This window comes from Balaenoptera musculus, chromosome 8 (assembly GCF_009873245.2).
Source record: "Balaenoptera musculus isolate JJ_BM4_2016_0621 chromosome 8, mBalMus1.pri.v3, whole genome shotgun sequence".
In the NCBI taxonomy this organism is placed as follows: Eukaryota; Metazoa; Chordata; class Mammalia; order Artiodactyla; family Balaenopteridae; genus Balaenoptera; species Balaenoptera musculus.
In genome coordinates, this window is record NC_045792.1 from 72,526,881 (window position 1) to 72,542,139 (window position 15,259).

General features: G+C 47.1%; 1 protein-coding gene across 7 annotated transcripts in view; it reads left to right on the forward strand.

The window, feature by feature from the left end:
* NAV2 (neuron navigator 2) overlaps positions 1-15,259 on the forward strand; it is a 399,145-nt gene that overhangs the window by 164,401 nt on the left and 219,485 nt on the right. For 5 of the 7 annotated variants that reach the window (XR_005021033.1, XM_036862156.1, XM_036862161.1 and 2 more), the window contains exons 5-6: positions 8,761-9,016; positions 13,798-13,866. Coding sequence is in view for 6 of the 7 variants with exons in the window: in XM_036862156.1 (XP_036718051.1) it covers positions 8,761-9,016; positions 13,798-13,866 (325 nt within the window). In the remaining variant the exon portion in view is untranslated. The remainder of the gene's footprint in view (positions 1-8,760; positions 9,017-13,797; positions 13,867-15,259) is intronic. The other 2 variants (XM_036862158.1, XM_036862159.1) reach the window with 1 other exon arrangement.

Below are 15,259 nucleotides of genomic sequence, written 5' to 3' on the forward strand. Positions count from 1 at the left end.
AGGTCTCTGAGGCAGCTTTCGGTGGTCAGCCTTAATCTCAGCTCTGAGAGAAGGGTCCATGGAGGATTCCTTTGCTCTGGGCTATGGGCCCTCCTCCACGGGGGATGAGATCTAGGCTGAATGGCATGTGGCATGCGCATCGCTGGGGCGTGAGGGGTTGGTGTTGGTGTTTCCATGGAGAGGTAGGGAGATGCAAATTTCTATTCCAAGGAGCACATTGCTTCCTCCTGGTAGAGAGTTCTCGTGCTGGTGGAGGTGGCAGGCACACATTCCTCCTAGGTCCTGGGCATGATTGGATCCCGGGCCTGTGCACCTCACCCGCAGCAGAGCACCAGCAGGGGCTTCTCTTCTACAAGTCACGCTTAGCAGAAAGGGCTCCAGGAGATGCAGACCCTGTAGGCCAGCTTCATCTCATGTGGCCTGGAGGTGACCCTGGCCACCCCGCCATCTATCTACCCATTGTCCTGCCTTCTGCCTGTCCTGTCTCTCCCCTGCCCCATCTTCTCTATACCTTAAGGCATAGAGAATCTACTCAACAAATATTTGTTGAATGAATAAGTACCAACTGTGCTTTTAAGGCTTTTATCTGCATCAGCTCCAGCTCTCACAACTGACGTTGGAATTTATAATATGCTGAGTTTACAGATGAGGAAATTTTCCCTGAAATAAGTTATGAAGCCCGCAGTGAGTGAGTGGCAGGGCCAGGATTGGAACCCAGGTCTGTGTGACTTCGGAGCTCCTGTTCATGGTGTCTTTGGGGAAGGCAGATGGATAAAATGTGGGCGTGCCATGTACGGGTGAGAGAAATCAAAAAAGATCTAGAACCTTTGTTGGCTGGAACGCTGTCTCGGAAGATGCTGGGCAGCCCGTGAAGGCATATCGTGCAGACAGACTCAGCCCCAGCCCCCTGGTCGATGGTGGGATGTGGCCCTTGTGAGTCTGAGCAGAGAAGAGCAGACTGGAACCAGTCTGTTGAGGAATCAGTCAGTGGGGTATAACCATGAAGTAAGTTTTTCAGTAACTGCCCACACCTGTGCTATGTTGACCCCCATCTTTCCTGCTTGGTTGAGACTCATTTAACGATATCTGGGCCAGAACCCATTCTCTTCAGCCTTGTGCAGTTATTAGAACAGATTTATGTCAATACTTAAGACTCAGCCTTGTTCATTTTTAAACTTCAGTCTCAGACTCAAAGCTCTTTTCCCCGGTGCCCCTCCGTGCAGGTGGCTTTCGAAGGTTGAGGGGGGCTGGGGGATGTGATGACTTGATTTCCTTTCCCTTCCCTCGTTCCTGTGCCTGAGCCTCCAGGATTGGGGCAGCAGCAGAGGCAGCAGAGTTCTGCTGGTGGTGAAGTTGCTGCCCTCCTCTTGGTGGGCCATCATTTCTACTGTCCCCAGTGGGGGCCTCTGCATGCCCTGCTGACCGGCACTCACTCCCATGCTGCTCCCAGGGCCTCGGTAGTCTCTTGTGAGATTTGACCACTCCTCCAGCTCACCCCCAGCTGGTAGAAGTCACATTCCATCCCCCTGATTCAGGCCTCTCTTCGTCCCCACACTAAGGTGGTCCTGGTAAGACCGTAGGCCTCAGTCTCACAACCCCTGCGTTACCCACCATAGAGCAGCAGGCATGTGTGGGCTCTGTCTTCCACTTGTAGTGATGGAACAGGCCTCCTGTCACCTGGAAGTCCCCACCATACAATCTCTCTCCAGCTCTTTCCCCCCAGCTTAGGTGGCAAACAGGCAGATCTGCCAGGTCCCTGCTAAGCAGGTGTCCCAGCTGGGCACTAGAACACCAGCACCACCACCTGGAGTGATTCTCTTGAAGCCTCTACTCCCTCGACTTCAAGGAGTGCAAGGACCCCACTGTCTTGCTCCTTGGTGAGGGGGGGAGATATCCTGTCTCTGTGATCATCAATCATGACCACCCACGCCCACCCTCAATGACATTCTCTCATCTGGATCTTCTTATACTGATTTTGGGCACGGTGGGTAGAGGCTGGTGATGATGGTCTTTGGTTGTAAGACTGATTCTGGACTAGTGCAGTCTTGTGGGAGGGTAACTGGTCCCAACTTCTGTCAATTCCTTGAACTTACAAAGCAAGGGTACTTAGAGCCTGTTTTCCTCAAATGAGCCTTATTCACAGTTTCAGGGCTACAGGAAGTACCTCCATTTGACATACTGTTAAGTTATAGGAGTGGAAATCATGTATCGAGGACCCACCAGGTACAGCCCCTGGGCTAAGTGTTATACACATTTTAGTTTATATCCTATTTAATCCCCCACAGCAACCTTCCGAGATCAGTATTCATATTACCCCATCTTACAGATGAGGAGACTACGGCCCAAAGAGATTGTTCCTTGTGGCAAAAGGGAGGCCTACAGAGTCAGCAGTGGTCAAGCTACTCACATCTGTTGATTCAAGTCCTGGTATTTTATACTGCTCACCACTGTCTACACTTCTAACCACCCCCATAACTACTAGAAAATCATTATAGTGTTTAAAGAAATCATGTAATTTTAATGCTCTTTGTTTTCCTTTTGAAGATGATTGATTGCCCTGAGGCTCCTCCTCTGATTTAAAAAAAAAAAAAAAAATCAGCGGTTGGAAAGCCTCATAGGCACATCTCCACCCTTTCCCAGTGACTAAAGCCAGGTTTGGAACCCGGGAGGGTGTGTGCACCTGTCCTTGAAGCATCTCAGCAGCTCAGGCCCTGCCCTGGCCTGCCTGCGAGAGAGCCACAGGGAGCCTTTGTTCCAGGGCACAGACAGCTGATGCCTGCGAGCAGGGGCTGCAGGCCCAGGTGAGGCCCGTGGAGATGCTGCTGGTTTGGGGCTTTTCCTGTCCCCTGCGTGTTCCCCAAGATCGGACCCATCCGCTTGCTCCTGGAGACTTGCCAGAGTCCTGTGAGCTTGGGCCTCAGCCTTCCCCAGGGTGATTTTTTAGATCACTTCAACCCCTCACTCCACCTGTCACAACCATCTGTAAACCTGTTCCTGTGAGGAGGAATGGCCTTTATCCCTGGGAGTTTTGAGAACACCTGGGGTTTGCGCTACCTGGCCCTGAGCCCATCCTCCCATAATGGGGAAGCGGAGGTCTGGAGGTGAAGACATATCCTATTTAGTTAAGCACGCATTTGCCGGGCACATCCTATATGCCAGGCACAGTGCTAGGCACCGGGGTACACGGAAAGTCACGTCAGTCATACAAAACTAGCTTTAAATTCCAATTAATGAGAGAGCTGTGCTGGTGGTATGTACAGGCTCCAGTGGTGCCCAAAGAAGGCTACGATCAGCTCTGCCTGGGACAGGCAGGGGCTTCTCAGAGACGGTGATGTTTCTCCTGGGTTTTACAAGTTGAATAGGCTTTCACCAATCGGAAAAGGAAGGTGAAGGGAAATTTAGATAGAAGTTGGGGCATAGGTAATATGATGGGAACAAAGGACTAGCTTTTTATCCGTCTTGCAGGTTGGAGAAACAGAGGCAGGAAGATGCTTCCAGGTGACTCTAACAGGGAGTATATGCTTTAGGAGTGAAATCGGTTGCTGACTTGATTAGTTCAGACCTGGGTTTGCTGCCCTGATGGCCAGAGACCTGATGCTGAGCTTTCTCCTCCTTTCATCCTGAGCCAGAAAGCAGGAGGTTTTTCTGGACCGTTAGGGTAAAAGCAGCACGTAGATTGTCTCCATCTCCTCCTACCCACGTCACCTGAGTTTGGCGGTGAGTGGGGCCATTTCTGTCCTTCACCAGCAGGGGGCCCTGTTGGCCCTGTTCCCACCCCTTCATCCACTTCCCCTGTGGGCAGAGTCACTGAGGGGCTTTGCTGAGCAGTACACAGAAGGGCTGCCAGAGTGGGGTGGAAAGTTACATGCTGAATGTGGGTGATGTAGACGGCCCAGCTGGAGGAGTAACGCCACAGAATCCACAGTCCCGAACCAGCCGGGTGACCTTACACCGTGGCTTAAGGGGATGGAATAGGAATTCTGAGACTGCGGTCTGAGGCAGCCCTCCCTTTGGCTCCCAATCCCTTTCCTACAAAGCAGGTTTCTTTGTATTAGATTATTCCAGTGATTGTGCCTTACTAAAGCAGGCCTGAGGTTTCTTTTAAACAATGTTGAAAGAAAATAACTCTATTATCCTCCCTTCTTGCCTAACATCCCCCTAAAGCATCCATGCAGATTAGCGCCAGCCAGTGGGTACGGAGATCAGTCAGAACCCAAGGAGGTTCAGAATCAACGCCATACTGAATTCTAGTGGAAATTGGACTATGGCCCGTGTAGTTTATTCTTCAGTTTACATGGGGGCAGCCATAGGAGAGAAAGAAGAATAGGGTTCTCATGCTGGTTTAGATACCAGCCTAGCTCATGTCTCCTTGAACAAGCCGTATGTCTCTAGGTCTACAGTTATTGCCTTCTCTACAAATCAGGAGGGTGAGGATAGTTGATCAGAAACAGAATGATGTTCTTTTTCCAAAGCCTCGGGAAATGTCATGAGGGGAACATTTTTGTGGGCTGGTGGATTTTGTTTTTAGACAGCCTGTGGAGCCAACTTACCAGGCCTCGTGGCACACAGAAAAATGCCATTTGGAAATAGGAAGAGAACACAATTCTAGCTATTTTGGACCACCCATGGCATAAACTGTGTGGCTCGATCCCAAACAGAGCATTCACCACGCTTGAGTCCTGTGTTCTGAAAAGAAAATTAAACAGTCCAAAGGTCCGCCAACTAGTGAATGGATAAAATGTGGTCTATCCATGTAATGGGATAATACCCAGCAATATAAAGAAACAAACTAGTGATAACGCTCTCACCTGGATGAACCTTAAAAACATTACGCTCCGTGGAAGAAGCCAGATGCAAAAGACTGCACATCCCATGATTGCCATTTATGGGGAAATGCCCAGAATAGGCAGATCAATAGAAACAACAGATTAGAGGTTGCCTGGGGAAATGGGTTTGGGAATTGACTGCAGATGAGCACTTTTTAGGGTGATGGAAATATTCTAAAACTAGAATTTACTAAACTTACTAAAAGTCATCACACACTTGACTTTATGGATATAAACTATATCTCAGTAGAGCTGGTTTGTTTGTTTGTTTGTTTGTTTTAAAAAGATGACCATTGAGTTTTCTGTAAAGTGAGATTATCATGGTTGATTTTCTTTTTGACACCTGTGACTGTGGCCTGGAGGGGATGTGCAGGAAGAAGGGCTTCTTAGTCTTCTCGTAGTTGAAGAGCTCTGTGCTGAGTTCTGAGGGGGCCGCAGGTACAACGACGGTATTTTCTGAACCAAAAAGGGAAATACAGAGTCAGGCCATGTCCTAGGTGCGTTGCCCTTATTTTCTCATTAACCCTCTGTTAATTCTCATAGCATCCCTGTGGGGAAGGTGTGGCACACACGTGCCAGTTTTAAAGAAGAAAACAGGGGCTTCCCTGGTGGCGCAGTGGTTGAGAATCTGCCTGCCAATGCAGGGGACACGGGTTCGAGCCCTGGTCTGGGAAGATCCCACATGCCGCGGAGCGACTAAGCCCGTGAGCCACAATTGCTGAGCCTGCGCGTCTGGAGCCTGTGCTCCTCAACGGGAGAGACCACGATAGTGAGAGGCCCGCGCACCGCGATGAAGAGTGGCCCCCACTTGCCGCAACTAGAGAAAGCCCTCGCACAGAAACGAAGACCCAACACAGCCATAAATAAATAAATAAATAAATAAAATTAAAAAAAAAAAAAAAAAAAAAGAAGAAAACAGGCTCAGAGAGGTTGACTCTTGGAAAAACTTTGAAGTCCATAAATGATGGACTAGAGAGATTCAAACCCAAGTCTTTGTGGCTCTAACAATCAGTGATCTTTATAATAAAAATGCTTCCTCCTAAGAAAAAGTGTATTTATGGGAGCACTGCGCTGTGTCACAAATTAAAAGATGTTTTCAGGAATAACAGAACAGTTATGAACAATAAATGACTGAACATCCACAGCAGGGAGAGAATATGACGGAGCCAGCTCCATTCATCTGCCCTGGGCTGGGCAGGTAGGTTAAGGGGGTCCCGATGTGGATATGCCTGCTTTTTGCAGGGGGCAACCCCTGAGCCCTTGGATATGCTGAATTGCTAGTTCTTCCCTCCTTTGTTTTTCTTGCATGGTTTTAAAAAAAATGTATTATGGGATATTTGACACATCCCATAATACAAGAATACTTCTAGAAGGAGAATAAAGAATACTTACATGGCCATGAGCGAACTTAAATAAAACATTATCTGGTGTGCTTTTCAATACACGACCCATGATGGGTATGTAAGTAAGCCTGGTTACACCATGTTGGGAGCCTGGGCTTTGAGCTGGAAAAACCTCGATTCAAATCCCAGCTCCAGCATTTATTACCTTGGAGAGGTTTCAGACATTTCTGAGCCTCTGTTTCCCCTTAAGTAAAAGGGAGATAATAGGCCTCATTTTCCAGGTTGTAGGGATTAAACGGGATCATGTATGTAAAAAGCTTCTCTTGATATATACTAATTAGTAGTAACGCTATAAAAGGCACTAAAATCTTACACAGATTTCATCTGTCATGATTATAGCTCTGTTTGCACCCTTCAAGGGATTCAATTTTGAGGGGAAATTGCTTTCCCGAGTTCCTTAACAGGTCGTCACCTGCACGCCAGCTCTTGATTCTGTCCTGCCTCCCGTCACCGTCCAGCCGAGGGCCCAGGGGTGTGTCCCTTTACCCTCCATCTGCCCATGAGGAAGATGCCCATCTTAAAGAAGAACACTGAGACTCAGAGGTTGAATCTTACAAAAACTCAATCTATAAACTGAATCATCCCAGCCAAGCCTCACACTCTGTGACATTGGTGTCCTTGTCAGAACATTTAGAAGCAGAAGCGGAACGGGCCGCAGGTGTGTTCTCCTCTGGTTTCCTTAGGATGGAGAAGGAAGCAGAGCTGAAGGGTTAAAGCTGAGCCACCCAAAGAAACTGGGGGACTTTCCCACATCTGGGGACACTTTCTGTGCTCCCTGCATTGCACACAGTGGTTTACGAGCATCTTGACTTGTCCAAGTCAGCCCTGGCTTACACCTGTTTTCCTAATGTAATCAAGAACTTCTCCCTCCCACTCTCAAAAATGATGTAATTTTCATGATAAATTATAAGGTCACATGGTAAAAACCATAATTTTTAAGGCATGAAACCGGAACTGCATGGGAATCTCCTACAGGATTCTGAGGCTGCTGTGGTCATACAGTAACCAAGACCAGTGAAGGACGTGACTGTTTACAGTTGTGCTTTCACATCTCTGCTCTGGTTTGATCTGCAAAACAACCCTGTGTGATGGGGCAAGCTGTGTCAATATTGTCATTTGAGGCCCAGAGAGATTAAGTGACTTGTCCAGGGTTGCACAGCTAGTAAGTGGTAGAGTACAGACTGCAACTCATGGCTTTGGTTTTCCGAAAGCTGGGCTCCTGCCGGTTTTGTCCCACAATCAGCACATGCTAGCTTCCAAAGCAGAGGGTGAAAGTTGGATTTTAGTAGTTTGTATTGTCAGTTTCTTCAGAGGCTGGAAAGAGGAACTCTCCAACAGGAAGTAATTCAGCCTGACCTAATCAGCAGGATCAAACCCCAGGCCACTGACAGGCTTGCAGGGAATGGGGCTTGTTTCTGAAAGAACCCCATTCATGCCTTCTGCCCCTCAACTGGTCCTTGGAGGAAACTCTGGTTCCTTTGTCAGCATCCTCTTGCCCAGCCTGGGGCTAACCTGGAGGTGTGTGTTACCCACACAGGGGAGGGGGGCTTCCCTTCCTCCAACCCCACTCCCTCTAACCCCCTTGCCAGTTCAGAAAAAGAAATTCTGCCTAAGGGTAGAAGCAAAGCAGAGGGAGCCCCTAGGTTCCTTCTTCTCTGTCCCCCATGCTGGGTGGCCCTATTACTTTACCCTCAGGGTCAGTTTAGACCCTGGCCATCAGCATCTGGTGTTAAAAGAACTGCAGAAAAGGAGGGATTGCCCAAGGGGAAACACCCTTGCATCCACAGTCTCTGCCTGTGAATAAATATTTTATTCCTTCTCTGCAGCACTTAATGCATGGCTCGAGGCAAATGCGTTTTTTAACATCGGAAAAATTACGTCTGGAATAAAAAATTTTCTTAGCCCCAGTCTGCACAAATTTCTTTTAATATAGGAGAATTTTTGTGTGAGTTCTTTATGGAAACAACCCCTATCTCCTATTCCCACGCCCACCCCAAGTTCAAGTTATTTATTCAACAGGCAAGAGAGACACAGAGCCATCTGAGGGCAGGATGATTGGGCGAAGCAGGGCGAGGGTTTTGGAGTGGGTCGGCAGCCACTGGCTCACTCCGGGTGGCTTGAAGCGCAGAGCACGGATTGGGCAGGGCCGCGTGGAGACCGGTGAGTTTCCCGCGGTGCCTCTGTCCCTGGACGGCTTGCTCTGTGTCCTGAACAAGCACAGTCTTGCTCGGGACTCTGTCTTTTTCAGTTGTGTCCTTCCTGAGAATTTCCCCCTGGCACTCACCAGACATCCCAGTTGCCGCTTGCCTCGGGTATCCACTCTAATCCCAGTGGGGAGAATCAACTAATTTCTTTGTGGTTTAGGCCTGATTTTAATTGACTGGAACACCAATTAAGTGTTCAGGAAATCTGTCATATCCTAGAGGGATTAAAACTCGTGCGAGGGCTGAAGCAGCCTCTTGAAAGGGTGCGAGACAGGGCTCCCCAGAAAGGCTTCCTCCTCTAACCAGAGTCTCTTCACTGTCTTGCAGAGATCAGGAATGGAAACCTCAAGGCCATTCTAGGCCTCTTCTTCAGCCTCTCCCGGTACAAGCAGCAGCAGCAGCCCCAGAAGCCACACCTCCCCTCGCCACTGCTGCCCTCCGTGTCCCCGGCGGCCGGGGCCCCCTCCCAGTGCCAGGCTGGCGCTCCTCAGCAACAGGTGCCCGCCGCTCCCCAAGCCCTGTGCCAGCCTCACCAGCCAGCGCCGCACCAGCCGTCCAAAGCACAAGCTGAGATGCAGTCCAGGTGGGCTCTCCTCGCCAAATGATACTTCTGCTTTTTTTTCAGGGGTCTTCTGCCCCACTGACCACATTCTAGCCTGTGCCGGACGTGTGTGTCATTTGCGCCTCTTCGATGCTGAGAACTGCCGGTAGTTAGTGGGGAATTAGCGTGACCTTGAAATGGATGTGCCTGGCGGAGAGGTGTACTTTTATAGATCAGAATCGCCAGCAGCCAGAGCTAATTAGCTGCTCCTGCCTGAACTCTGGCCTATTACCCACGCACACGTTCATAGGCAATCAACAGCCCCTAAAATAGACTTCAAATTTCTTTTGCGTGTCTGCCTACAAGCTGGGTGTTCAGTGTTATATGTGCAAGTAATTTCCCTTAGTGGAGGCAAAAGTTCTCCAGCAGATGCCTCTGCTTTGCCAGAAGAGAAATACTGAGAACACAGAAGAAAGATGGCCGGTGGTTTTTAGCAGGGAAAGAGGCATTCCCCCTTCCCTGAGGGGGCCGGCATCCCCTCATGGGGAGCAGTTACCATTAAATGTGACTGACTTTTGTTGACCTTAGAGACCGGGTAGCAGTGTCAGCTGTGGCCCTCTGCTTTTTGGATTAGGACCTAGATTTTGTTTGTTGTTTCCAGAGGGACCCACGCTTGCCAGAGGGACTCGCCACAGAATGATAACGCTAGCAGAACGCTGGGGCAGTTTCCATCTACTCTGTTACAGTGTATAGATGCATTCCTAAACAGGTGATCTGCAGAAGATCACCTCGTAAAACATTTGTTTTCATGACAAAAGAAGGAGGAGATTAGGAACTAGAAAGTTTTTGACTCATAGTAAAGTTCTGGAGAAAAGTCCACCATAATTGTTTTTTTTTTTTTTAAGCCATAAACCTTTAGCTATCAAACCTAAAGGCCACTGATCGAATTGATTGCTTGATTTCATTGAACATATGCTAAAGAGTAATGGCTTTTTCTTTCCAGTTCCCCGAAGCACCAGCATTAATAATCGTAGGTTTTCTCACACACCGTCATACCCTTAGTAGTCCATTGTAGTTAGGCAAAGCACAAAGTGGTTCAAACAAAGCAGCTGCCTTATAGATGGTTACAGCTTTTTTCCCCCAGGAGAAGCGCTGTTTCCCAATTGTGATGGTGTTAAAACTAGCACATCTATCGATGTGATGTAACTCAGAGCCCCTAACTGATTATCTAATTATATCCAGTCCCCATTATGGAAATGTGTGGGCTAGTAGGAAAGCCTGCACTAGCAGTGAGGAACAGGCACCCAGGCAGCCAGCCAAGGCACCTTTGCCTTGAAGAACCACCTGGGTGGGAGCCATTCTCTGCTCGGAGATCCCCGGTGGACCTGGATGATTAAATGATCAGGACATCATTTCCCACACTGCATTTTGCAGAGTGCTTATTCCCTGGATGGTAACATGCAGCGGAAGGGTTCTATGGGGGAAAAATCGGGAAATCCTCTGGGTTAAGTTGTGTAACTGTTACTGCAGGGTCTACTCAGATCCTTGAATCGGCCAATATGCATTTCATTTATCCAGTTAGTGTTTGAATGCCTTCTGTGTGCCCGGCACTGTCCTAGGCACTGGGGGGCTCAAGGGTGAATGAGATAGCCAAGGTGCCTGCTCTCTACTTTCTACTGGAGGAGGGCAGGCAAACAAAAGGGGAAGAGAAATATCCGATGGTGGTAGTACAATAAGATAATGGGATCAGAGGGACCTGGTTGATAATTTAGGTTGGGTTGATAGGAGGCTTTCTCTGAGGACATGACACCAAAATGGAAATATGAATGACAGGGAGCTGTCCGTGCAGGTGTAGAATAGATCAGGTAGCGGGAGCAGCCGGTGCAAAGGCCCTGTGGTAGGGGTAAGCTTGGCAGCTTGGAGGAGCAGAAAGAAGGCTAGTGTGGCTGGAGTTCAGTGGGTGAAGGGGGTGTGAAGTGAAAGGCAGCCTATAAGCAAAGAGGGCTGACCGGTGGCCCCTAGAGTTCTGTAGTCCCATGGCCCTTGAAGTGAGGTCACAGTGATGGCTCTACAGGCTAAAGAGTTGATATTTCATTCTAAAGGTATCAAGCCATTGGAGAGTCTTGAGCAGGAGAGAGACTTGATTTGATTTACAGTTTTTTTTGTTTGTTTCTTTTTTTAGTCACTTTTGTTCCTCTCTGGAGAATAAGACTCTGGGAGGGTCAAGAATAGAAGGAAAGACCCTAGCTAAGAGGCTTCCGTGGTCCTCTAGATGACAGTGGCTTCGATCAAGGTGGTAGAGCAAACATGGAGATGGACCAGTTCAGGATATTTTGGAGGATGAGCCAACAGAACTACTATCTAGTAGATTGACTGTCTAGAGTGAGGGAGAGAGGAATTGATAGTAGATGGACTATCTAGAGTGAGAGAGAGAGGAATCACAGATAAAGCCGAGATTTCTGGCTTGAGCGGTTAGGAAAATGGTGGCATTTCTTGAGATAAGGAAGCCGGGGGGCGGGGGGGGGTGGTTAGGGTGGGGGGAGGAACACATGTGTACTGGGAATCTTCAGAAGGCAGCGTAGAAAGCATTCTCAAACTGAGCCACAGAACTCTTATTTTATAGAGCATCTCATTGCATAGCTTTCCAAGGAACATGTGTTGAGAAACACTAGGCTTTTGTCACTGAGCTATGCTAGCCTGAGGCATCCATTTCCATAGTAAGCAGTTGTCTTCTCAGAAGAACCAGATGGTGACTTCCCTGGTGGCGCAGAGGTTGAGAATCTGCCTGCCAATGCAGGGGACATGGGTTCGAGCCCTGGTCCGGGAAGATCCCACATGCCGCAGAGCAACTAAGCCCATGCACCACAACTACTGAGCCCATGTGCCACAACTACTGAAGCCCACGCGCCTAGAGCCTGTGCTCTGCAACAAGAGAAGCCACTGCAATGAGAAGCCCGTGCACCACAACAAAGAGTAGCTCCTGCTTGCTGCAACTAGAGAAAGCCCTCGTGCAGCAACGAAGACCCAACACAGCCAAAAATTAATTAATTAATTAATTAATTAAAATCGTAAAAAAAAAAGAACCAGATGTTACAGTCAGGACACCCATCTCCCAGTAAGAAAAAACATCCTACTATTAATAAACGCTTTACCTAGGGGGACTTCCCTGGCAGTCCAGTGGTTGAGACTGACTCTGCTCTTCTACTGCAGGGGGCAGGGGTTCCATCCCTGGATGGGAAACTAGGACCCTGCATGCCACGCGAGGTAGCCAGAAATTTTTAAAAATAAAAAATAAATGCTTTACCTAAAGAGGAGCCAAACTCACTTAAGCCAGGTTTTTATATCCATTTTTTCCAGAGTAGTTCCTGCCATCATGGCCCCCTGACCCTGCAATGTGGTGACACAAACTGGCTCTGGAGTTGCTGTATGTCCTCATTCATCCCTTATTTGGCCCATATTGGGTTACTTTCACAGATGATTTGTTTTATCCATTATATACTGATAGTTTCTAATTTTACTTCCAGAGGATAATCTTGTTCTCAAGGTCTAGAGATGTGATACCCCATGCTCATGCTCTGGCTGTAAATTTAAGAGTAGTAAAATCACTTCCCTGGCTTTGTTTCATTGTATTTCTATCCCCAAATTCTGACTTCGATAACCAAAGTCCCAGGGATAATGGTTCAGACCCTTGATCATTAACGTCAAATGTTGATGCAACCCCCAAATACCAGGTTTGTGTTGATCCTTCATTAGAACTCTGCCAGATACAAGCATGCCTAAATACAGTACCTCTCAGGATAGCAAATACTAAAACTTTACAGCTTTTCCGTAGTGTTTGTTAATAAGAGAGTTGTGGAAGCTGAGCAAGGAAATTTGAGATATCGGCATGAAGGAATCACAGCAACTCCTCTGTGATGGCCGCCGAATGGAGACTCACTTTTACCTGCAGCTCTTCTCGTTAATTTACGTGATGGCTGAGAACTTGATCCATATTTCACCTCATGAAATTCCTCTCTATCTGTGTCTACCTTACATATTATCAATATTTAGCTTTCTAGAAAAAAATCCAAACAATTACTTTCTTTAATTCATTCACTTCTGTCTCTTCCTTCACTTCCTAAGTTTAATGACACTAACATTGTATTTCTCACCTCATATCCTTTTACGAATGTGGCATAAGATGTATGGATGCAAGAAAGATAAATATTTCTTTCTTTCATAAGGCAGTAAATAAGTTTAACCTTTTATTAAGTCCAACCATGATTCTTCATATCCATAAATTTATGGTTCAAAGCCCAGAATGTAGCAAGTTCGGAAGACTTGAAATGATCATTGCTTATACCATGGAGAGCAAAAATTCCCAAGACCAGCAAAACGTGAAAACATCTCCACCCTTGTTTAGGGTCAACTTTATGGGCTATTCAGGACATTCATCGAAAAACCACCCTGGTAGAACAAGCATGCAAAATAGAGACATCTGAATACTTTAGAACGTTACCAAGTTTACTTGTCCGAGACCCCTGGCTTCAGTGTCATTGTGGAAGAAGGACTTATAGTGACTGATACCAGAAAAGAGATTTGGAGTTAAAAAAAAAAAAAAAGAAAACCACAAAAGTTCTTAGATAATCTCGATAGCAATTTCTTCATGTTGGAAATTTATCAAATCAGACCTAGAAAGAAGGCTGCATATTGTAGAAAAAGCGGGCAGAGGGAAACCCAGGGGCATTCGCATTATCACAGGACTCCTGTTATTTATTTGTGTGTCTAATGCATCTTCTCTCCCCTCACTCATCTCTTCCACTTTTTTCTTTCCTATCATGCAGTGCATCTTCCAAGGACTCATCACAAAGCAAAATCATCCGCTTCACTCTGGGTCAGAAAAAGATCTCTAGGTTAGACTTTCTCCGCGTCCCGCGAAGCATGGTTTCAACCCAGCCCCTTGTTCCTTTTGTTCTGGCTGCGTTTCCTTTTGGTCCCCCTCCCCGTGTCATGTTTGCAGTTTGGGAAAACCAAACATGCTTTGGCTGATGACCCAGTGTTAGAGAGTTGAGAGTGGCCATGGGGTTGTTGAAGGGGTGTGTGTGTGTGTGTGTGTGATCTGTAAGTGAGGTTGAGTTGTACGTATTGTTTCTGCATTTCATTGATTTTTTTGTCTTTGATTGCTTGGACATCAAAGTCCATTCTGATTTAGAGAGGTGAGTTTGTAGGTGGTTTTCCATAGTAGTTTTATGATGAGTTTGGCTCCCTGCTCTGTCCTGGCCCTGATCCCACCTCACCTGCATCTCATTTATGTGTGTTATGCTTTTTGTTATTGGTGCTGTCATTAAAATTACTAATGTGGGATTGGTTTTCTCTTGAGTTTTAAAGACCTGAAGCATGAATCCAGTTGTTCAGAGGAGACAAGGCAATAAGGCAATGTGTCATTTTTATTTCTGGGTGCTCTTGTGTACCATGTGTACCATGGACAGATCACCTCAGTTCCCTGAAAATAAAAATTAGGGCTGCTTACTAATTCTCTTGACTCAGTTTGGCATCTACCGCGTCCTGTCAGGACCTGTTTCAGGGTATGGCAAACGCCAGTTATATCCCTGTATCTACTCTGTTTTAAAGGTATCAACAGCTAACTTTTATTGAATGCTTATTATGTGCCAATTTGAATACATTATCTTTTTTAATCTTCACATCGGTATTCTTGCGGTAGGTCATGTTATTAACCCCATTTTACAGATGAGGAAACTAAAATTTAGGAAGTTCTCGGTAAGTTATCAAAGTCACACAGAAAGTGGAAAGACCAGGATTTGAGCCCAGGTAATCTAACCCCAGAACCCTCACTTTAACCACTATGTTACATCTCTCCCCGCCCCCTCCTCCTCCTTGAATTCTGGTACTTATGTGGTTGTTGAGGCTGCTTTTTAAAATCTTACGTTTCAGCCATTCCTCCTGGCCTTTGCCTCATGTTGCCCTTGTAGCATCCTGACAGAAACAGAGTCTCCTCCTCATTATGGCTGGTATTTCTTTTTCATTGAATTCTCACGTAAAGGTAAAGGGATGGCCAGACTGCATTTCTCTCTGTATTCATGCAACAAATAGGTACAGAACGTCTGCTTGCTGCCCCACGCTCTTAGGCTCCAGGTGGGTGCCTTTTCTAATCAGTTAACTTTTCTAAAAAGCTTACGCATGGGGAGGCCCAACTCAGGATCCGTCTGGGTGCAGGGAGAAGCCACAGGGCAGCTGCTTCTCTGTAGAACAAGTCAGCATGTTACCCAGACTTGGTTCTGGAGGACC